This window comes from Gopherus flavomarginatus, chromosome 7, assembly GCF_025201925.1.
Source record: "Gopherus flavomarginatus isolate rGopFla2 chromosome 7, rGopFla2.mat.asm, whole genome shotgun sequence".
NCBI lineage: Eukaryota > Metazoa > Chordata > Testudines > Testudinidae > Gopherus > Gopherus flavomarginatus.
The window spans coordinates 60366914-60390741 of NC_066623.1; the positions used below are offsets into that span (position 1 = coordinate 60366914).

The window sequence follows — 23828 nt, forward strand, 5'->3', positions numbered from 1 at the left end:
AGACCTCCTTCCTGCCGTGTAAACAGCTACTCCTATTCACTTTGCCCGGGATCTTTATTCCCATAACACAGAAGGTACAATGAATTGGTGCACTGGATCTACTGCCTCCTCTTGAACTCTAGGAGGAAAATGTCCCCCAGGAGGCGGGAGCATGGCAGTTGATTCACTCACCTGTAGGGGTAAAGAGGTGTCTGTTCTCCATCAGTATCTCACTGTTCTTGAAATATGACTCGCCATCTCAAAACAGTGGTGTATCTAAGTTCCCCTTCTCCTGCCTCCTAGCTGCGAGGTAGCAGGGGCTAGGAAGCATTGCCCGTCTCCTCATGTTCATTGATGATAATTGTACTTTTATTACAAAGACACATTAAAGCTCAGTGGTCACTGACAAAGATTTAGTCGTCTTTTTGCTCTGAAGTGTGCTTTGTTTTGGCTCTGCTGGGCAGCAGGCCAAATGGGAGGAGAGAATTCTTTACATGTCTGGCTTGTTTAACACAGCCGTCTTGAGATCAAAGGATCAGGGGGCTAGGCTTCATGCTTTCTTCTAAATGCGAAGAACCCTCAGTTTATTCCTCCTTCCTCCAATAAGGAAAATATTAATGTCTAGGTGATTTGTAGTGGGGTCAATCTAATTTGAAGGGAGGAGATCTAATAATCCTAATAATTAATTGCCATGTGCATGCTGTATCACCTCTCTTTGCCAAGGGCCCTAGCTGCTTCATGATAAAGCATGTACAGACTCAGGCCCTGCAGTCAGATTGATGTGCCTGGGGCCTCACACCTGGTTGGGGTCCCTTTGAAATCATCGATCCAGCTTTTTCAAAAACACCAGTGATTTTGGGTGCCTCCATTTTGGGGTGTCCCACTTGAGATGCCTTAAAGAGCCCAAATTGTCACCCACTTCTGAGACTTACGCCCTGCCAAAACATCTTGAGTGGCAGGGGCGGCTCCAGGCACCAGCTCAGCAAGCACGTGCCTGGGGCGGGAAGCCATGCGGGGTGGCCTGCCAGTCGCTGTGAGGGTGGCAGGCAGGTGGCTTTCAGCGGCGCGCCTGAGGGAGGTCCACCGGTCCCCCAGCTTTCGCGGCAATTCGGTGGCAGGGAAGCCAATGCTGCAGCACTGGTGGACCTCCTGCAGGCATGCCGCTGAATCCGCATGACCAGCAGACCGCCCGCAGGTGTGCCACTGAAAGCTGCCTGACTGCCGTGCTTGGGCTGCAAAAAACATAGAGCTGCCCCTGTCGAGTGGACACCTGTACTTGGAGGCATCACTTTTTGAAAATCTTGGGCCTCCTTGTGGGTGTCAAGGTGCACCTACACTGCTTGGAATCTAAATGCTGGGCCTTACGGAGATCTACACACAGCTCCTTACTCCTGGCTGAAGTCCCATTGATGGTAGATTGTCATCTTCAGGGCAAGGAGTGTCTATTTCCTGTGTTTGTCCTGCATACTGGGTCCCCTATCCTGACTGGGGACTATCATGTTATAGATATTGGATGGTGATACTGATTTTGAGGGTCCACAGGGCTGGGGCTGTTTGCAGATCAGCCCCTAAAGGTCAGAGCCTTGGAGAGTTGCCCAGTGTGGCTCAGGTTAATGAGGCTGAAATATGGTGATTAGCACCCATGTACCAATGCAATCAGTGTGCCAGGCCACAGGCTTTTGGAAAGAGAGGTGCATTGATGTGCTCTGGAAAGGCCTTACTCTGTGCTTGTGTTTGGGCTAAATGTGGGGAGGGAGGGAGCTCTGAGATCAGAGCTCAGCAGCCATATCTCCTTGGATCCCAGAGGGACAGATGGAACATACCCCAGGGTGTCAGAAGTGGCATCTAGGACCCAGGCCATTAATGACCTGAAAAGTCAATTCCCCAACCCTTTTAAAGTCAGTCCCTGCCCACGCTGCCAGGTGGTGAAGGGCACACAGCAGCAGGTAATATTAATAACAATAATAATATTAGTACTTAGTCCTTACATAGTACATTCCAGCCCCAAAGCTCTGCCTTGCCTACCCTCCAGCAATAATGGAGCTGCTACATAATGGTAGGAGTTGACAGATCAGCCTTTTCAGTAGCCCACATTAAGTGCATATTGCACAGTCTGACCTCGGCATCACAAAGGGCCTCCTGCGTAACAGTTATCAGATCAGCATGGGAGAATTACAGCTGCAGCTGAGCTGGCAAAAACCAGCCTGCACTGTTGTTGTTATATAATGTGCAGCTTACAGTAGTGCCTAGAGGCCAGCCAGGTCAGGCTCCATTGTGCTAGGCACAGGACAAACGAATAGGTAATGTCATTCTCTGCCCCAAATTGCTTACAATCTCAAATCAAAGCCATAACAAGTGGGCTGGGGGAACCAGGGGGACTGATATGCCAGGGTGTATTCCATCCTCAGACAGTCAGCAGCAAACGTGCTAGCTGTTGTCAGAGGGCAGAGTCCTTATGCATTATGACAGAAGTGAGTTTTGAGGAGGTCAAGGCAGTAGCTGTATGGATTTTGCCTAGTAGCACGAAAGTGCTTGTGGGGGAAGAGGAGAATCAGCAGGGGCGGCTCCAGGCCCCAGCATGCCAAGCGCGTGCTTGGGGCAGCATGCCGCGAGGGGCAGTCTGCCGGTCGCTGGGAAGGTGGCAGGCAGGGCTCCGGTGGACCTCCCACAGGCGTGCCTGCGGAGGGTCTGCTGGTCCCGCGGCTTCCACTGAAGCCGCGGGACCAGCAGACCCTCCGCAGGCACACCTGTGGGAGGTCCACCGGAGCTGCGGGACCGGCGACCGGCAGAGCACCCCCCGTGGCATGCCACTGTGCTTGGGGCGGCAAAATGTCTAGAGCCGCCCCTGAGAATCAGGCAAGCTGGGCTGGCAGCGCTTGCAGAGCGAAGGAGGGAGTCGACCTTGTGATCCTTGTGACCACAGCTAATGCCAAATCTTCCGAGATCAGCTCCTGCTCTAAAGCTCTGTTCAGGATGAGATTCCCAAGAGCACTCACCATCAGCCTCACTCTGCTCTCATTAAAATCAACAGGGAAACTCCCATTGAATCCAACAGGAGCAGAGTTGGGTCAGTGCTGAGTGCTTCTGAAAATCCCAGGTTCAGAGTATGCTGCCCTCTGAGAGGCTCCCCATTACAATCCCTTAGACCCTGGGGTGTGCTGCCCTCTGAAGGACTGTGCATTACACCCCCTTAGGCCCTGAGGTATGCTGCCCTCTGAAGGACTCCCCATTATACCCCCTTAGGCCTGGTGGTATGCTGCCCTTTGAGGGACTTCCCACTACTGAATGGCTGACTTGTGGAAATTCTCTTCACGTAACCTCTTTGACCCAGCTAAGATAATTTTAGCCTTGCCGTATTTTTTATTTCTTATTCTTTGTCAAGTGCTGACAGCATGCTCTGTGCTGGACTGTGTGATCCACTATAATCAAACGAGCCCCTGACCTGGAGAGCTGTAGTTCAGTCTCCAGTCAATTCCAAGCCATCTGATATCTAATTTCCCCACTACAAGCACCCAGATGCCTAATAACCTTCTCAAAGTCTGGAGAGGGGGCAATGGGTATTGTTTGGTCCAAACCTCACTCAGAGCTCCTAGCGATACCATGCAGAAATGACAGCGCATCAGAAGCTGTGCTGATCCCTAGGTGACCGCAGAAAGCATCTGAACTACAAGGTTGATGGGAATTGAACCAATGAGACAAACAGGGAATGTTCTATCAGGCATGGCCCAAATGGGTTCCAAACATCCCCAGTCATATCCAACTGACTAGTGGGGCAATGCAATGGAATACAATGAGCAACGCGTTAATAACAGCAAGGAAGGACAGATCTCCTCTGTGCATTGTAGGGCGTGCCTCATTTATGACTCTAACAAAGGTAGACTCAGCCGTGTGTCCTTGCCTGAAACCAGACAGAAATCTGTCAGATGTATGAGTAAGCCCAGTGTTTCTCTGCCGTGGGTCTTAGCCAAAAATGGCAGAGTGTGGACCGGTCTATAATTCCCAAGCCCAGCTGGACTGAGCTAGGCTTTTATAAATGCAGGTGACTGATGTTAAATTCCACATTGGGGCTGTATTTAATGCCAGCATGGGCACTTATTGGCTAGAGAGGCCCCCAAGGAAATGGCAGGTTGAGGGGGCTTGCCTGAGGATGGCAGGTAGGACTGAGTGGGGAAGGAGGGGTGTGAGGCTACGGGGAATCTTCAAAGAGCTGGGCTTTGTCCAGATTCTCAGCGGAATTTAGTGAAGGAGGGTTGGCTGGGTTGGACCTTTATAGAGAAGATAAAACCCTTCCCTCCTGACAAAAGTATGAGAGTGTTTTGTGTTTATATTTTGCAGCCCAACCTGGTAGGCTTGCTGGGTCACATCGGTTTTCATGTGGGCTCTGAAGGAGGCTTCTGGGCAATTTTAAACCTTTGTACTTATTCATCTTTGTATGTGTATTCCAGCCCCCCAGCATCCTGCATCGTCCTAGTTCAAAGCTACCTCTGGCTGAGGAGCTCACTATGAGTGCTCAGTTCCTTGTATTGCATTGGCTTTCTTCCATCACCAGTACCAGCACTGTAGTTACCAGGTGGAGGAGGAGCTCTGGGCACCCCTGGATCCCTGGTGAGAAGCTGCTGATGGGCTTGGTGCTCTTGACTGTCTTGTCTCATTTCCAAACAGCTGTATCTGTAGGTCTCACCCCACTAGCTAGGAGCAGAGGAAAATGGAAGCTTATCTGGCTGCTGTGTGAATGCACGCATGTGTGAGGAGAAATGGTAATCGCTTCCTGAGCAGTCACAAGTGGTGACAAAGGGTGAAGATGGAAGGGAGTCTGTGGATTAGAGACTTGTTCCATCTCTGTTTTGTCATTTCTGCTCCTTAACTGTCCCCTCCACGCCCTTTGAATACATGATCCTGGCCACCATCATTGCAAACTGCATCGTCCTAGCGCTGGAACAGCACCTCCCCGAGGATGACAAGACACCCATGTCCCGACGACTAGTAAGTGCCTTTCTCTTGTATCTTCCTTCTCTCCTGGAAGCAGCTGCACCTTTCTCATGGGTGTGGGTGTTAGCTGGTAGCAAGCCCGTTGGCGAATACAGTTGCTGAGGTTTAAGCCTCTGGGTGCCTACAGAATCTCAGAAAACTGGAGGTGTGATCTCTTTCCTGTCTCTGATGGTGGTGATCCCAGAGTGCCTTTGGGGAAGGACAGAATGTGGCTGGAGCTTTCCTCTGGGCTCTTCATGCTTCTGAAAGACCTCTCCAACTCTGGGGGAGTGGGGCAGGGATACTTGCTATTAATGGAGGTGTCAGAAAGGGTCATCAGCTAGAAAGTGGTGCAGGGAGGGTTACTAGGAAACAGAGATGAGCCCTGAGCCCTGCAGTTAATTATTCAAGGGTTTTGTGGGGCCTCAGAGTGTGCTAAGAGCAGAGCAGGCAGAGTGAGGTCCAATATCGAGTAGTGAGCATGGTGGAACAGCCAAACTCCACTCCAGCACAATGTTAAATAAAAAGGTATAAGCAGCATTCCCCTCCGGACATTTGCTGCGACTCCCTCTCTCACCAATCTCTTTCGTCCCTTCTCACAGGAGAAGACAGAGCCTTACTTCATTGGGATCTTTTGCTTTGAAGCTGGAATTAAAATAGTTGCTCTGGGATTTGTTTTCCACAAGGGCTCATACCTCCGGAATGGCTGGAACGTCATGGACTTCATCGTGGTCCTCAGTGGGTAAGTTCTCCTCGGTGCGTGAAGTGGTGTGGCCAAAAGATTGGTGAGGAGGGTGCTGTGTGGTAGGATCCAACAGCAGATCCCTGTGGTGTAAAACCAGAGAAGTAGGCGTCTAATGTCAGGATCTTTGGACAATTGCCCTATTGAATCCATTGTCAGGGATTAAAATACATCCCCAAAGGAGGGAAAGTGCACAGATGTTTGTGTTGCAACCTCATTAACCAAATGCTGTTCTCCTTTGAGGCCTGACTTTGACTAGCGCTACTTACTAGTCCCTGTTAAAGGCTGAGAGCTGCTCTTCAGTCTGCTTTAATCCTGGGCCTCGCTCCCCCAGCTTGGCAGGGGCTGGGCATGTTCCACTCGTGGCATGCTTACTCTCAGACGCAAGAGAATGACCTCATTCTAACGTGCTGGATGGAGTCATGTTCAGCTCTCCTCAGCTAGAGCAGAGGTGTCACCCGGACACTGGGACTCTGTGATGGAAAAGCAATATAGGAAAGTGGGAGTGCGTGTGGGGTTCTTGTTGAAAATGAAAGGAAGATAGTTTTGATGAGGAGCTGGTCAGCTCTGGTCTTGGAAGCAAAGGCTGTGTTAGAATTTCAAAACTGGGGCATGGAAAGGGTCTTTTACTAGCCACTGCAAAAGTGCCTTCTGGGGCCCAGTCACTAGTGTGCTGGCTTCTGCTTTCTCAATAAAAATAAAGAAATAAAATGAAGAAAAAGAGAAAGAAAGCAGTTCCAGGTGGGAATCCATTTCCACATAATGCTCCACTCAGCAATCCTTTATGCTGGGGCGGGATGCTGACTTCACGGATGGTCGTCTACAAAGCACTTCTGGACTACTGGGAATTGTTGGCCGTGCCATAGGTCACTGGACTGGCGGTTAACCCTGGGTTTGTGACCCAGTCTCAGGTTTCACCTCTGGATTTGATGTCAGGAGATGTTAACGGTCTCCACACAGATAATATGAAAGCAAACAGACATCTTTTTTGGTAAATTTGCTAGAATGATGATAATTTGCAGAGACAAATCAAACGAGCAGGACACCATAGCTTCCTAAGTGCAATCCCTCTTGGACAGGGACCTTTGGAAGTGGAGTGTATTCAAACTGGTGTCCACGGAGACTGGGGATTCAAAGAGGGGAAAAAAAAAACATCCAGACTGCAGCTCTATTCCTTGGTATGTGTTGTGCTGATTGAAATATTGCCAGTCCATGCAAAGAAGCCAATTTAGTATATAGAAGCAGGCGGCTCCTGTCATCTGTGGATCTCAGTGCACATTATTAATAATAATTAATAAAGCACTTCATTAATAAAGCCTGGCATATCCCCTGTCTTATTACATCCTCCCCATGTTGCAGGGGAGGTAACTGAATCACTGAGGTGAAGTGAGTCGCCCGAGGTTTATTGCCTAATCAGAGACTGAGCTAGGAGTAGAGTCCAAGAGACCTGAATCCCAGAGCTCAGTTACATTGTCATGCCTGCCGGAGAGGTTTATGCTCGGGTACAAGGTCCAAAGAGGAAGGGCTGGAGTGTTATTGAAGGTGGCAGTTCCCCACCATGTGGGCAGGCTGCGGAGACGGGATAAAACAAGGCTAAGGGTGGACTGGTCATCTTGTTCAAATGTCTGCTGCCTAGGTATAGCTCATGGCTGCAACTGCCCATCCACATCTTCTGGCAATGAATGCTGATGGGCCAGTATTCCATGTTGCATTTAGAGAGACTCCATGTTGGGACTGTCCATGCAGGAGCACCTGTTTGATCGCAGTGAGTTCCGTCACTTGTCTAGCTGTTAAAGCCGACGAGGCAGGTCCAGGGAGTGCATCAATGTGTGTGTCTCCAGGGGTATGCTGTCATGGGGCAGTGACTCACTGTTCTGTGTCCACCAGGCAGGATGGGGCATTGTTGGCTCCCTGCTTTGATAGGAGGGAGACAAAGGGGGTCTTGCCAGAAGTACAGTGATGGGCAATTCTGATTGGTTGCTGGCATCTTTGACAGATAGTCTGCTATTTGGAAATGTCTGTTTGGTAGAAGAAGTGTGGTGAAGGAGCAAGGGACTATGGCCATGGATTCTGCTTGCCCAGTGCCACTAGTGATCATGGGACCTGGAGGGATTTGATGGAAAGCATGTCCATCTTTACTTTCTGCTGGTGGTTTTCTGTTTGTCAGTGGACTTGTCTCACTCTTCAGAGAGTAACAAGCAGAAGGTAGACTGTTTCCTGGTGGATTTGCAATGTCTTTTCAGGTGTGCCATAGGTTCACACTGTAAAGCGTACTGGGTCACGCTGGATGGCGTGCGACTCATAATGGCCCTATGATGCACAGGCATGAGGGGTGGTCCCATGCCCTGGGGATTGGGTGTGTGTGGGACTGCAGCTGGAGATGATCTCATGGGCTTGTCTTTGGTGTCCCTTTCTTAATGGCTTGGCCATTGCCAGTTGGAGAGCAGCCCCTCAGGCTCTGCTGTCCATCCCCTTCTTGTGCCATGGCCCAGTGCTCACCCACTGGCACATTCAGGTCATTTCCCTCTGGAACTTACTCTGAGTCTGCTCTCGCTAGTACCCACGCTAAGAAAGCTAAAAGGTTACTATGAACCAATGAAATCCCATTGGAAGACTGTGCCGTGTCTGGCCCTTCTCCAGGACTGCCTTCAGCAGCTCGCTCGCTTCTAGGCTGTATGTACAACAAATACTTATACTCCAAAGGACTGTGATTTAAGAGGAGCAGCTGGGTGTGTGCGTGTGCGGTATTCCTCCTCGCTTACTTCTTAGCGATGTTGAACACAATGAGAAAACCTTCTCCCACTGCTCTGAGCCATCGCTTTCCCCAGGCACCCTCCTTTCCCTCGTTGTCAGGCTGGTGAGGCCATGGCTGGCTGTGCTGCTCCTCAGTGCAGCCTGGTCAGCTACTGGTTTCTCTTCCCCATGAGCCAGGAGTGCTTGGCTTGCGGAGGCAGCAGGGGTCAGTGAAGTTGATCCTATCTCGGTATCCTCTTCGGAGCTTTCCAAGCTGGCTCCTGGGCCAGGTGAATGATTGTAGGGAGCGGAGCAGTGGCCTCTCTGCTGGGACAGATCAGTGTCTTTCCAGAGTCATTTTGCATCCCCCTCCTCTTTCCCTAGTGATGGCCCTGGCTGTGATTCATTGCCCGGGGGACTGGCGCATACATACATTGTAGACTTGCACTGTGGCAGACCTGGAGCAGCAAGGAGATAGCCAACTGTGCTGAGTCTGCAGATGCCTCAGGGTGGTTGATGTCACAGAGAAGTACCACTCCCCTCACCCCCTGCCCTCCCTGGGGTGGAGTGGGCAATCCCCTCTCTTCTTCCAGGATGGAGGTTTCCTGGTTTATAGCCCCTGAGAAGCAGGCTTCCAGATGAGCCCTGAACCCCTGCAGCTGGGCTGGTGCATGTCACTGGGGGCATTGCAGGGATATTCCCCGCACAGTCTCCTGGAGAAAATGGAAGACAATCTCACCCCCTATTTACGCTGACAAAAACATGGAAGAGAAGCTCCCAGGTGGGCTTCGGATGGGGCAGGCAGCTTCCCAGATGGAGGGGAATAAGCAGGAGGCTCTGGCTTGAATCTGTCAAAAAGCAAGTCATGCCTTGGGATGAGGGAGGGGGGCTGCATGGGCGGGAACTATGGAGACAGCCCTCACCAGACCAGGGCCCTTCAGCAGAGAGGCAGGGGGGGTTTCTGGCACAGGCCTCCTCTCACTGTGGTTACCTCCTCTCACTGTGGTTACCAGTGGTTACCAGCCACCTTTCCCCTCTTTCCCTGCTGACCGTGACTGACAGAAGGCTGAGTCAGCACTCAACGGTTACTCACCTATGAACACATTCTCTATTTCTTTCCGAGCTTCTCTGTGCTCTGGGCCTGGTGCCAGGGAATCAGTTGTCCAGGAAGGGCTCTGAGCTCCATACAACTCAACATGCTGACAAATATCAGGGACCCAGTTACCAAAACCATAGGCCTCAACAGCAAGTGTCCTTGGGGTTTATTTAGAAAGTGCTCCCTTCTCTGGGGGTGGGTCCAAGGGCAGCACCTCCTCTTGCTTGCCTCACAGGAGACCTTGCTTTTGCCAGTTGTTGCATGGCTTTTACTCTGCCAGCAATGCGCCTCGCCCAGCGCCATTCTTTTGTAGATCACTGCCTGTTATAACCATTGCTGGACACTCCTGATGTTTGAACAGCCATCCTGTGTTCTGATCTTTGCTTCAGCAAGACAAAACTTGGGCAGAGCAATAGCTGTGAAGCAGCAGAAAGCTCCCCCAGAGTTTCTGCTGTTTTCTCACTGCTGGCAAATAGTTGGAGAAAGACAAGAGTTTTGTGCCAACAATATTTGATGTATAAAGTATCTTCTAAGGAAGCGACTGCAATACTTGAGCCCATCTCTCCCAACCCATCCAAGGCCTGGTTCTGTGTTTGGACTAAGATCCATGCTGTTACATCTGAGAAGTAAAAGCTTGTGTAACGAGGAGATGAGGTAGGCTGAGGTTTGAGTGCTGTGACATGCTCAGGACACTGCCATAGGTGTAGTGTTTGCCTTCACACCATGTTATCCTATGGGATTTTGTGAACCTCTGCTGCTCTAGGCATTGGGTTGGAAGGAACTGTGGGTAAGATGCAGAACAAGTTTTGTTGTTCTGTGTAATGGATTTGTCGAGTGATCATGAAATTCCCAAGTGTATTTGCAGTTCTACACTATTAGAGGATTTCTTCAGCAAATAATTCTTGGGCTGCCTATCATTCATGAATAGCTTATGGTGAATATTTGCACTGTAAAGTTCATGTTGGGTTGGTGAGTTACAAAAGTCAGGTAATATTGTTTCTGCTCCCTGCCTAGGTGACTTGTATAACTAATCAGCTGAGATCAAATGCAGGATTTTGCAATGAAATATGCAAATTGAAAGTTGCTTTCAAGAAGTATTTGAGTGTTTGTGCTTAAAAGTCTCTGTTCAGGAGGGTAATGGGGTATACAGGCTATTCAAGGCTTATCAGGTGAAGCCCCTGGCTACCAAAAAAATTCCTGGGGGAGAGAGGACACTGTCATTGAAGTGGAAAGTATGGTCCTTGGGAACTGCTCTGGAGTTTAGAAAGAAGCCCATCCTTTTGATCTCTGAGGAGCTAAACAGTTCAGGAGTCTGGATCAATGTTAACCCATCAGAATGAGTGCATAATTGACTGCATCTTGACTAGATAGTGATCATTCTTTGATGAGCCAATCAACACACACAGATATCGGGTTCCTGACTGGCTCATCAGGAGTTAAGACAGTGTTCTTTTTCACAGACCTGTAGCTCGTTTCACTCCTTTACAAAGTGTCTAACAGGAAAAGCTGTTACACTTTTGAAATCTGTGGCCCTAATGTAGGGCTATTCCAATCTTTATGATAGAAACATTTGGATGGTATGGAACAATACATAGATTGGATTCATGTTTCCGGGAACAAGCTGAGAATCTGTCCTGTTACTGTGTTGACATTGACTTTGCCTCAATCAATATTTATTTATTAGATCAATAAATCTGGATATTCATCCCAATAGAAACTAATGATCAGAATTGACTAACATTCTAGCTTCTACTTGGTAGCTAACATCACGCTATCTGGAGTGGCTCATGACAAAGAGTGCCAACTTCAGAGCATGAAGAAGAGTTCTGTTTGGCTCGAAAGCTTGCCCCTCTCACCATAGATGCCGACTTTTCATTGTGCCGGGGGGTGCTCGACCCCTGGCTTTGCCCCAGGCCCCACCCCTACTCCACCCCTTCCCTCAATGCCACACCCCTGTCACACCCCACCCCCTCCTCTCGCACCCCTGCTCCACCCTGCCCCGCCTCTTCCCACCTCATTCCTCCCCTTACCCCCGAGTGCACCGCATTCTCGATCCTGCCCCCAGCCTCCTGCCTGCTGTGAAATGGGTGAGAGACATGGGGAGGGAGGGGGAGGCGCTGATTGTGAGGCTGATTGTGGAGTGGCACCTGTGCTTCTCACCAACAGAAGCTGATCCAATGAAAGATATTAACTCCCTCATCTTGTCTTTCTAACCTTAGGGAAGGCTGTCAAAAAGCAAGACAGACACCCCAAACTGGTGGCATTTCCGTAATTAGATTTCACCAACCTAGTAACAAATGTGAACTCCCAAAGAACTACAGTAGTCTTGTATTGCAGTCACAGACAGTCCCTTTAGACACTCCATCTTGCCACCTGGGCGAGCTGGACTATGTGATAAATGAATTGAAGAAGAGCTCTGTGTATCTCGAAAGCTCATCTCTCTCATCAGCAGAAGTTGATCGAATAAAAGTTATTACCTGACCCATCTTGTATATGTGATAAATGGTCACTTACACTGAAGATCACAAAATATTTAGGTTGTTCCCCGTCTCAAGAGACAAGTCATTTTCCTGAGGTCAATGTGTACCATAGATCTCACACCAGAGACAACACGTGTAGCCAATTCTGTTATAAATAACTAAAGATTTATTAACTAGGAAAAAGAAATGAGAGTTATTTACAGATTAAAGCAAGTGAGCATATATATACAAACGAGTTTCAGTCTGTGATTCAGAAAGTGACAGAGTTGTAGTAATCTGTCAATTCAGAATGTCTTTCAGGGCTAACCTATGCCAAGCAGCATGGTGACCTCTTTACTTATGTTTAGGAATCTTGGCCCTGCCAGATAGCATGAAGGAGATTCAGTTTCTTCTTGTCAAAAATTTTTATCTCCTTCACTTCATTCCAAACTGATGAGATGAGTTCATGCATAGGTCTCTGCTTCCTGGAGGAAGTGAGGAACAGGGCCTCTCTCTTTGATGCTACACAATACCTCATTTCATTTCAATAGGCCATTTTGCATGCAGGATGAGCCTTTTGATTAATGCTTCTTTTCTAGTTTGGTGAGTTACACAATTACAGAGGTTTACAATGCAAACACTCACAATAATTTTACATCAAGGGCTATAGAGGTTATAAATGAGATCAATACATGCAGCATGCGACAAGCATTTTATAAAGTCTAAACATGGTGAACACATTCTTATCAACTTAAATTTCTGTATCAATTTTGATAATGCTAACACACAGGTGAGTCAGAGTGGTTTCCAGCTATCCATTTGTTAGTGTTCAGTGAGGCCTATGGTCCTGGCATGAGCTGACAGTGTCACAGCTAACACTACAGTTAAGTGTATAATTTTTTTCTGTTTCTAACCTGTACTGCCATGTAATCATAATTTTCTGAAAAAATGCATTTTTCCATGCTTGCTTTTCATCTAAAAGGATGGTTTTTTGAGAGCAGAATTTTGTCCTTCATTTGGAGGTGTGAGTGTTTGTGAGGAAAATGTTCTTTTCCGTGTGTGTGTGTGTGTGTGTGTGTTCATTTTTCCCTCCACACAACTAAAAATTGGCCTGCCTTTGAAATTTGAATTGACAGCTCTCATTGAGTAGTATGTCCAGGATCAAATATGGACAAATATTGGCTGGAAATTAGCATAATTATCAACATTAGAAAACTGCCTATTGAGTGTATGTAGGATCTTAGCACTCATCATTTATGTAAACAGGGACACCACTGCTGACACCAATTACCATCTTTACTGCTAGTCTCAGCAGAGACACCAAGGACTGAATAGGTCTGGAGAATCAACTCCCTTCTTCCCCCTAATGGTGGCCTATCCACCTGACAAGACGGTGGGAGAAGCTTGCACTCCCAATAACCAGCCATGCAGTACCTGCTCCATGGACTTAGAGAGGACGTTTGTCCCTAGAGCTGTCAGTCAGGGACCTTTCACCTGAATTAAATTCACATGAAATAATTTTAGAAAGCAGGGAAGGAGAAAAAAGGGGTTAACTCCTTGCAAACGGTTAGATGGATGTGCTCTGCACAATGTGATTCTTTGGTATTATAGAATTTGTACTGGATTTTCTATAGCAATTACAATAATAATACAATAACAAGTCACAGGAGAGAGAGGGACAGAATTGGGAGAACTTTTTTACTATGCAAAAAGGAAGTCTTTGCAAACTTGTATGGAGTCCCAGCTTTTGTTAATTGCAGATGCTAGCAAAGAGATTCTGTTTTTCAAATGGCCAGGTTTCCATAGTGTGGTCCTGCTGATCCATCAAGCCTCGCTGATACCTGCCAGATCCAATTCTTTGACATTTACACCTGTTTAATGGAGAGAAATGACTTGCCAGGGGAAGGGCTTAGAGGATGTGAGATCGATGGAAACCAGCTAGATTTTGTCGGTGCTCTGCTCCCACAGCCTTAGTTCTGTGTGAGTGTTGATGATGCGGGAAGTAGCTGATGAATTATCGACTGTGTAAAACCAGGATAAATAAATTGGGGTCAATAAAAAAAGTACTAGCTTCAGGCCTTTTAACAAGAGTTTAATAAAGGCTGCTGCACCTGAATGCCTCTTGGAAGCCCAGGGAGCTTTGTGGTTTTCATTAAGGTACTTCATGTGGTGGAATGTGGCCAGGGCGAATGAATGAATGAACGAATGAACACTGGCCTTTTGCTATGCCAGGGGATAGTGCCATGCGGAGCCTGCCACTCCTGGGCTTCCTTACACACGCGCTATGCCACTAACCACCTCATAACTGGCCTTACAGAACCAGCCTGTGCTGGAGTCAGAGGTGAGTAGCCTCTGAGTCAGAGACCTTCCATTGTGGGGTGCTGAGGGTAATTCTGGGTCAGAGTCCCCACAGTGTGGGCTAAGCAGCATTTGCTGGTGCATCCTATCCCAGCTGTGCTGTTCACTGGGAAATCCTCTTTGCAGTTACAACCCATGCTGTGGCATGGCTGGACTGAGGTGCAGGGGACAGTTGTTAGACAGCTGTGTTTCTATTGTTGCTGCAAACCTCTAGACAAGACTGAGAGGCAGAGGGGCAACTCTGGAGCATTTATTTCCTGTAGCTGGTGACACAATTCCTACGTGATGGTCATAGGCCCCATCTCTGCTCTCCTTCTGGGAATCCTCTAGAAGGGTTGGGACAAGGCGGGGAAGAAAGCTGTTAGGTTCCCCTCCCAGAATTTCCTCCATATTTTTATTTATTGAAGGGGGCAGGCTTAGGGGAAGGGCTTTTCCCTTGTTCCCCTCTCAGTAGTACCAGAGTAGCAGGGAAGCTCAGCCCCCACACTTTCCAGATCCTTTGAGATGTGCTTGCATCTCCAAGGGTCTTCCTGAGAGGCAGTGTCCTGTGCACGGAGGGCTGGCCTGTATCTCTGCCTGCTGCTCCACTTCCCCCAAGCCTACAGCTGTGCAGTTCCAATGGAATCCTGCCCAGGAGGCTGTTCCTGGCACCCCCATTAAGTGTGAAGCAGCTCTGCACAAGAGAGTTTGCATTCTCGGGCTGATTCCCCATCAGGCTTGAGGGAGGACGGTGTGTGTCCTCCAAGTTGTTGGACAAGAGAAGATGGTGCCACAGAGGTGGCTATGCCGAGCCGTGGGTGTATTTGTGCATTGGTATATGCGTGCATGTGTTCTCTTTCTCTCATCCACACAAACATATATACAGAGAATTGCTAGCAATTTCCCAAGAGCAAACATCTCCATTTCCCAAGAGCAAACATCTCCATTTCCACAAGAGCAAACATCTCCATTTCCACAGATGAAAGAGAACATTGTTACCCAGATGTCTGTTCACCTACAGCTCCTGCTCCTGTCAGTGTCCTTTTTTGCTGGAGAAGAATATCATCTATTTCTACTAAATGGATCTCCTTGCTTCCTGTGCAGCTGGGCTCTACCCCTCCTCTGTCTAGCACCTAGCATCCAATGACATTAGCAGTTTGCACGTATTAACTAATCCCCGAAACTCCTGGGAGGCTGATGTCCTACTCTCCATTGTACAGACTGGAAACAGACAGAGAAGTTGTCTTGTCAAAGTCAACATAGCATGTGGTTGGCAGAGCTGGGATTAGAACCCCAGAGTTCCTGTCTCCAAGCCCTGGACAATCCGTTAGATACGCTGTCTCTCAGATGTTCCCTACTTAAGGGGACTTGCTTGTGTGCTCTTCCCATCTGTCTCAAGCTGACAAATGTTACCTGTAGGTCTTTAACTGAACTTTAACTGAACTGTAAAGAACAAATCGTGTCAAACTAATCTGATAGCGTTCTTTGATAGGATAACGAGCCTTGTGGATAAGGGAGAAGCGGTGGATGTGATATACCTAGACTTTAGTAAGGCATTTGATACAGTCTCGCATGATATTCTTATAGATAAACTAGGAAAGTACAATTTAGATGGGGCTACTATAAGGTGGGTGCATAACTGGCTGGATAACCGTACTCAGAGAGTAGTTGTTAATGGCTCCCAATCCTGCTGGAAAGGTATAACAAGTGGGGTTCCGCAGGGGTCTGTTTTGGGACCGGTTCTGTTCAATATCTTCATCAACGATTTAGATGTTGGCATAGAAAGTATGCTTATTAAGTTTGCGGACGATACCAAACTGGGAGGGATTGCAACTGCTTTGGAGGACAGGGTCAAAATTCAAAATGATCTGGACAAATTGGAGAAATGGTCTGAGGTAAACAGGATGAAGTTCAATAAAGATAAATGCAAAGTGCTCCACTTAGGAAGGAACAATCAGTTTCACACATACAGAATGGGAAGAGACTGTCTAGGAAGGAGTATGGCAGAAAGAGATCTAGGGGTCATAGCAGACCACAAGCTTAATATGAGTCAACAGTGTGATACTGTTGCAAAAAAAGCAAACGTGATTCTGGGATGCATTAACAGGTGTGTTGTAAACAAGACACGAGAAGTCATTCTTCCACTTTACTCTGTGCTGGTCAGGCCTCAGCTGGAGTATTGTGTCCAGTTCTGGGCACCGCATTTCAAGAAAGATGTGGAGAAATTGGAGAGGGTCCAGAGAAGAGCAACAAGAATGATTAAAGCTCTTGAGAACATGACCTATGAAGGAAGGCTGAAGGAATTGGGTTTGTTTAGTTTGGAAAAGAGAAGACTGAGAGGGGACATGATAGCAGTTTTCAGGTATCTAAAAGGGTGTCATCAGGAGGAGAGAGAAAACTTGTTCACCTTAGCCTCCAATGATAGATCAAGAAGCAATGGGCTTAAACTGCAGCAAGGGAGATTTAGGTTGGACATTAGGAAAAAGTTCCTAACTGTCAGGGTAGTTAAACACTGGAATAGATTGCCTAGGGAAGTTGTGGAATCTCCATTTCTGGAGATATTTAAGAGTAGGTTAGATAAATGTCTCTCTGGGATGGTCTAGACAGTATTTGGTCCTGCCATGAGGGCAGGGGACTGGACTCGATGACTTCTCGAGGTCCCTTCCAGTCCTATGAGTCAATGAGTCTATGAACACTCAAGCATGGCATAAGATACATTCTCTCTTTACCTGATCCAAAACCTATTGAAACCAAGTCTTTCCACTGACTCCCATGGGCTTTGGATCAAGCCCTTAATGCAGGCTCTGTATTGAAGAAACCACTCCTTGTTTCCTTCCCCCTCTCTCCTGGATACCCTGTTCCTCCTCACAATAAGGGAGCCATCAGAGAGCCTTGTATCTATCCATCTGTATTCAGCCTGTGCCTCTGCTGAGAAATGAACCCATTAAAGTTTGATGCACCATCAGGAGCTGCCCAGTGGGGAAGGGGGCGGGGGAGGATGACAGGGAATCTTTCCCCTCCTATGGAAGCTGGGAACTGATGTCCCTGTTTCTGGGTGTGTGTGTTTGCATGTGCAGCCTGGCATGCTGTGTGTGTGTTATCCCATGTGAAAGCACCTCTGTATCTTCACCCAGATGCTGGCATCTCCCTGTTTTTGTATCCAGTGGAGAGCTGTGAGCACAAACAGTGCAGTAATTGTGTCCCTTTAGCTGCGTTTTCTCTTTATTACCAATTTGGCTTAAAAGGCTTTAAAAGCTTTTTCTCTCTTTGGGAGAGAAAGTATCTCATTTGTATGAATTGCTCTGGATTAGAGTCCCTCCTTTCCCAGCCAGAGCATTGCCTACCTCCCTTTGGCACAGGCAGCTATTTTGGGATCCCCCCCTCGTGTGTTTGCTGGTATTCCCAGGTGTGTGCTGCCATAACAACGGCTGCATGCCCTGGGGGTGATGGCTCAGAGACCCACTAGACCACTGCTGTTGTGGCAGGTGTCTCACAGTTGTGGATCTCTCTTCCACCAGGACAGGGGATGTTCCCAGACCTTCCTGTCTAGCAATGGGTTCAGTCACACCTCCCAACAGCTGAATTGCATCATGACTTCAATTCTGTTCACTTCTTAGGTGAGGGCCTCCCTGAGGATGTGCAGTGGGTCTGCGCCTGCACTGCTTTATTCTTTCTGTCCTCGTTTAAAGGCCTGTCAAAACACGACCTAATCTGAACAGGAGCCCCTGACATCCACTCTGCAAGGTGCAAGGCCCTGCATTTTTAACTGACCTGCTGCCCACACAAAATGGGAAGGGCCTTTCAGGGCTGCTTTCCTTTCTCAGAGACAGGGTGGGGGGTGGGTACTGTGAACCTCACGTACATTCCTCGGGGAATATCCATCCTCGAAGACAGGTTACAGTGTGGGTCTAAGTTATTGAGGGTGTTTCTTGACTGGAAAGTTGGAAGGTATGGATTGAAAGGCCCATGAGAGAAGGGATACACCATAACATCAGGGAGTCCCTTTCTAACGGTGAGACCCTGAGCAGCAATATCACAACGTGACTGTCATGAGGAAGTCTGCGGCATTATGTGGCCACAGAAATGTGACTATTTGCCAATGCATGAGGTGGTCCTATTAATTCTGAATACAAGCTAGTCGTCTGGTCAACACAGACAAGAGGCCCCTACCCCCTTCTCTCTTTCATTAAATCAGTGAATCATGAATGCTGCTGGTTACCTACATGATGCCTTCCTGATCTCCCTCCCCCTCTCCCCTCTCTTCTGTCCTTCTAGGACAATTAGGAAAGTGTTTAGTCTTTGGATTGGATGAATAATTAATTCTCAGGCTTTGTGAATGATTCATGTGCCATATGCTATGGTAACAGGATGTGTGTGACACCGTCACCTCGTGCAAGGGCCATGCCATTTTCCCAGCCTAGCAGAGGGGATGGTGTTTGGGAGGAGAGGGGAGGGTTCATGCTGCGAGTGGCTTGTCTGGATTTAGATGGTTTTGGGGAAGTGGTGGGAGCATAGGAGGGGCACAGATAGGCTTCATAGAGGCAGAACTGTGTGTGTACTGGCAGCATATGGGCCGGGTCTCCAGGGAGCGCCTCCTGCCAGCTACACTCCATGAATGGGGTCAGAGAGTCCCTGTGTGTGTCTTCCACACAGACATGACTGAGGCCATCTGGTTCCTGCAGTCTGAATCTCTGCCACGTTCCTTTCTCAGCCCACAAGGTGACTGTAGAGACAACTGATTCTCTGTCATCATCTCTGGGCTTGATCCTGAGTGGTGCTGAGCATCTGAAACTCCCATTGACGTGAATGGGACTTTTGGCTCTTCTCAGAATCAGGCTGTCTTTCTGTTGCTGAGCAATGCTTTACCTGCCACCTTCTGTTCGGGCTTTCTAGGGACAAACTTGCAAGGTGTTCAAGGGCAGGGGGCATTACTCCCACCGACTCTAGTGGGAGCTGAGGGCTCCCGGCACCATCTCCCAGGAGGCACTGAGCACCTTGCAGGATAGAGTCCTCTCAGAGCCAGCTGACATGCTAGGAAGCTGGGAATGGGCAACAGGGGATGGATCACTTGATGATTACCTGTTATGTTCATTCCCTCTGGGGCACCTGGCATTGACCACTCTCGGCAGACAGGATACTGGGCTAGATGGACCATTGGTTTGATCCAGTATGGCCGTTTTCATTTTCTTAGCTTATCATTCACCTGGAAACATTCCACTTTGAATCGTTCTGGCTGGTAGCTTGTCTGCCTGTCATTCTCCTCCTCCTTCCATCCACTCTAACTGCCTGGCTGGACAGGCTCCCCAGTTCTGCATAACACCCTCCACCCAAAGCAGCTCTTATATTTAAAGCTGGTGGATGAGAGAATCTTTTTGGCTGCCAGTCATGCCTGTGTTGTCTCGGGAGAGAATTAGAATCATAGGACTGGAAGGAACCTCGACAGGTCATTTAGTCCAGCTCTCTGGACTCATGGCAGGGCTAAGTATTACCTAGACCATTCCTGACAGGTGTTTGTCCGACCTGCTCTTAAAGATCTCCAATGACGGACATTCCACAACCACTCTAGGCAATTTATTCCGGTGCGTAGCCACCCTTACAGAAAGTTTTTCCTAAATTGCCCTTGCTGCAATTTAAGCCCATTGCTTCTTGTCCTATCCTGAGAGGCTAATGAGAACAATTTATCTCCCTCCTCCTTGTAATAACCTTTTATGTACTTGAAAACTATATCATGTCCCCTGTGTCTTCTCTTCTCCAGACTAAACAAACCTAGTTTTTCCAATCTTCCATCATAGGCCATGTTTTCTAGACCTTTAATCATTTTTGTTGATATTCTCTGGACTTTTTCCAGTTGGTCCACATCTTTCCTGAAATGTGGCACCCAGAACTAGACACAATACTCCAGTTGAGGCCTAATCAGAGTGAAGTAGATGGAAGAATTACTTCATGTGTCTTGCTTACAACTCTCCTGCTACTACATCCTAGAATGATGTTTGCTTTGTTTGCAACAGTGTTACACTGTTGACTTCTATTTAGCTTGTGATCCACTATGACCCCAGACCCCTTTCCGCAGTGCTCCTTCCTAGGCAGTCATCTCCCATTTTGTTTCCCAGATATGTTCTTGTCATAAACAGATAGCTAAGGGTTAATGTCTCTTTCACCTATAAAGGGTTAACAAACAGTAACCTGCAAACACCTGACCAAAGGACCAATCAGGAGACAAGATACTTTCAAATCTCGTGGAAGGAAGCCTTTGTTTGTGGGTTTGGGGTTTGGCTTTGTTCTCTCTGGGTCCTGGATGGGACTAGAGGTGCAACCAGGTTTCTGCCAATCTCCCTGCTGCAGTCTCTTATCTATTCAGAATTGTAAGTAAAAAAAGGCTGTCATAGTCTTTTAATTTGTTTTTTGTTTCATTTGCATATGTGTACTTGCTGGAAGTAGCTTAAATTGTGTTTCTGCTGGAGAAAGTTTCTTTCTATTGTTTATAAGTTGAAAGACCCTGTAACTGTTTACCATTTAAAGTGCAGAGATAAACCTTTTACTTTTTTTTTCTTTCTTTTTTATTAAAATTTTTGCTTGTAAGACCTGTTAATTTTTTTCTCCTAGTTAAGGTTCAAGGGAATTGGTGGGAAGAAGGGAAGGATAAATTTTCTCTTTGTGTTATATTCACGCAGCTTGTATTGCCTCTGGGTGAGGGGGAAGGTAACAGTCCTCTCCGTGTGGTGATTCAAGAAGTTGAATCAGGTAATCTCCTAGTGTTCCCAGGGCGGGAAGGAGCTGGGAGGAAGAAGAGAGGGGGAAGGGAATGGTTTATTCCCCTTTGTTATGAGACTCAGGGAATCTGGGTCTTGGGGTCCCCAGGGAAGGTTTTGGGGGGACCGGAGGGTATCAGGCCCTGGAAAATTCCTGATTGGTGGCAGCATATCAGACCTAAGCTGGTAATTAAGCTTAGGGGAATCCATGCTAGTACCCATATTTTGGACGCTAAGGTCCAGATTTGGGAATTATACTATGACAGTTCTCTCCCCTAACCCTCCACTCTCAGTGTTCTGATGGAGAATGAGATCAAGGGATAGGGCTGCACAGAGGGTCAGTAGCAAGTTTCCCTTTGGAAATATGAGCAGTGAGGAGTGGCACATGATCCAGAGTCATCTGGAGAGGTAGGCAGAAAGGACCAGATGTGGGGAAATTCATCCTCTGCACAGCTGGTCCTGCCTCAGGGCAATTAACTCTTAACCCTGTCAAGCCAGCTCTGGGGACAGGTTTTCAGGGAGATCAGGGCTGGGGTACAGTCCAGAAGCAGCGAGTTAGGGAGTTTAGGGAACAGAGGGGCTGATATCATACAGCTGGTACCAGCAACAGGAACACACTGAGTTTAGAAGGCTCTTCTTTATTTTTAAATCCTGTCGGAGTTGGATTCCTCAGGTTACTAACATTGGGGGCCAGATACTCAGCTGGTGCAAATCAGCGTTGCTCTACTGAAGTCAGCAGAGCTACACCAACTGCCTCTCCTGTGTTGTCCATGAGCTTCACACCATCCCCATGCGTCACTTCAGGCAGCATTTTGAAATATGTGGGCTGCTCGGAAATGAATCTCTGTCTCTTCTCCTCAGCACCTTGTCTTCTGGGTTACCCTCCCCTCCTTCACAGACCCACCAGACCTTATAGAAAACCTTAGGCCTCTTCTCTCCAAACCAGCACGCCCCATGCCTCTGAGATTGCTGAGATGGGATTGAGGCCTGAATTCCTACATGCTAGAAGTCCTAGGTCACACAGGGAGCTGAGTAGGAAGCAAAGCCCTCACGTCATGCCAGCAAGGAAGGAATAAAACCAAACTCTGTCCCTGTTCTCTGACTTCCATTTCTTTATGTTAATACAGACCTCTTCCCCTTAAATCACAGGCTGCCAAGTGGCTGGTGGAAGCTCGGACCAGCTGACTGGATGGAGTTCTGGTTAGAAACGTGACCCGTGGGGGAAAGAGGTTGAAGGGTTTATTCTTAATCAGATGCCTGTATTGACAGACACTATTTATTGCTAATTATAGGCTAAGTGTTAGAACTGGGCTCAGCCAGAGCATCGTAGCTAAACTCCCTTTATGCTTAGGATCGTGATCTGAACATTGTGATCTGGGCCTGTCTCCTGACTCAGAGCTCACTGAAATCAAAGAGGCTCCCATTAAATTCATTACTCTTTGGCCCAAACTCTGTAAGAGCTGCATGGAACACTGCAATTTTGGTTTACATAGGTGCATCTGAATATTCCCTGTGGTTTGATCCATGTGGACTCTATTCCCCAGTTGTTGCTTTGAACTGTGCATTCAAACAAGCTCCAGAGTGAAACTCAGTCAAAACCACTGTGTTTCTCTTTTAGTTTTAAAGACTGACTCAATGCCAGTCCTCACAGTCTAAATCTGTGCATCTCTGGGGCGGCATGTAGGGTTGTGGGTGAGGTCGGGACGCTGATTTATGAGGACTGGTTTTCTTGGTTTCTTAAGAGATAATGGATGTCTTTAGACCCTGGTTTGAGAGATCCTTTCTACGCAGCATCTCGGAGAGCTGGCTTTGAAGCTGCCACTGGTGCCAGCTTGAGAGAGGTATAATGAACTCCTTCAGATGCTGAGTGCATCTCCTTGTTGGTGGAGACGTCATGCTGGATGCAGCTGGCCCTCAGGAGTGATTGCCGTGGAAGCAAAGGGCCTGTGCCTGGCTGCGCCTCTGGAACTGGCTGGTGACTGTGCTGTTTGCATTGGGGCTAGGCTCCAGTCTCCCTCACAATTAGTTTAGGAGTCCACAGGATCATTTGTTTAAATAACATTGCACAAACATCAACTCATCTAGCCAGATCCTTCATTATTAACAATGCGTTGTGCAGACAAAACATCTTGGGGTTTAATGGCTTTAGGAGCCTAGCAGTATGGCGAGGAGGGGAGGCCTGGGGGATTTCATACCAATCAGTATCAGACGAGCCCTCTGTCGGGTGTGATTCTGGGGGTGGTAGTGCCCCCCTTGCTGGCATGCACACATGCCAGCATGTGGAGAGAGATGAGGGGGCTATCTCCTGGGCCCCGTCATGCTTGTGGGAGGGGATAGTAGTAAAGGGACAGGCCTGAGAACAATGGAAGAGATTCAACCCAAGAGACCAGGGTCTGCCCCTGTGAACTGTGACCCCTCCCAGCATTCCCAGGGTCAGATCACCTGCCTGTCATCACAAGACCCAGCAACGGGGGCAGAGCACTAGGAATCATTCAGTCTTGCTCCTCATCCCCAGCACCTGCTGAGTACCAGACCCTAATGTCCTCCATGAGCTTGTGGGGGCTGGTTGCACAAGAGTCTGCATGGTGTTCTGAGACTTGATTTCCTTCTTTGCCATGCCCAAAGAAGGTTGTTCTCTTTTCTTGTGCCCTGCCTGGGTGGGATCACTGCTAGGGCTGAGCACTGCTAGGGCTAAGAGGGTAGCTCAGTCTCCATGCCCAGTCAGTCTTCTGCATCTCTGCTGAGGTCTTCTCTACACTGGGGTT

General features: G+C 48.1%; 2 protein-coding genes across 2 annotated transcripts in view; one reads left to right on the forward strand and one right to left on the reverse strand.

The window, feature by feature from the left end:
* The window catches only part of CACNA1E (calcium voltage-gated channel subunit alpha1 E), a 318389-nt gene that overhangs the window by 87971 nt on the left and 206590 nt on the right, over positions 1-23828 (forward strand). Inside the window, exons 3-4 of the mRNA XM_050963449.1 lie at positions 4857-4962; positions 5550-5689. Of these exons, the coding sequence (XP_050819406.1) occupies positions 4857-4962; positions 5550-5689 (246 nt within the window). The remainder of the gene's footprint in view (positions 1-4856; positions 4963-5549; positions 5690-23828) is intronic.
* Positions 1-23828, reverse strand: part of LOC127055794 (2-5A-dependent ribonuclease-like) — an 821333-nt gene that overhangs the window by 43051 nt on the left and 754454 nt on the right. The window lies entirely within an intron of this gene.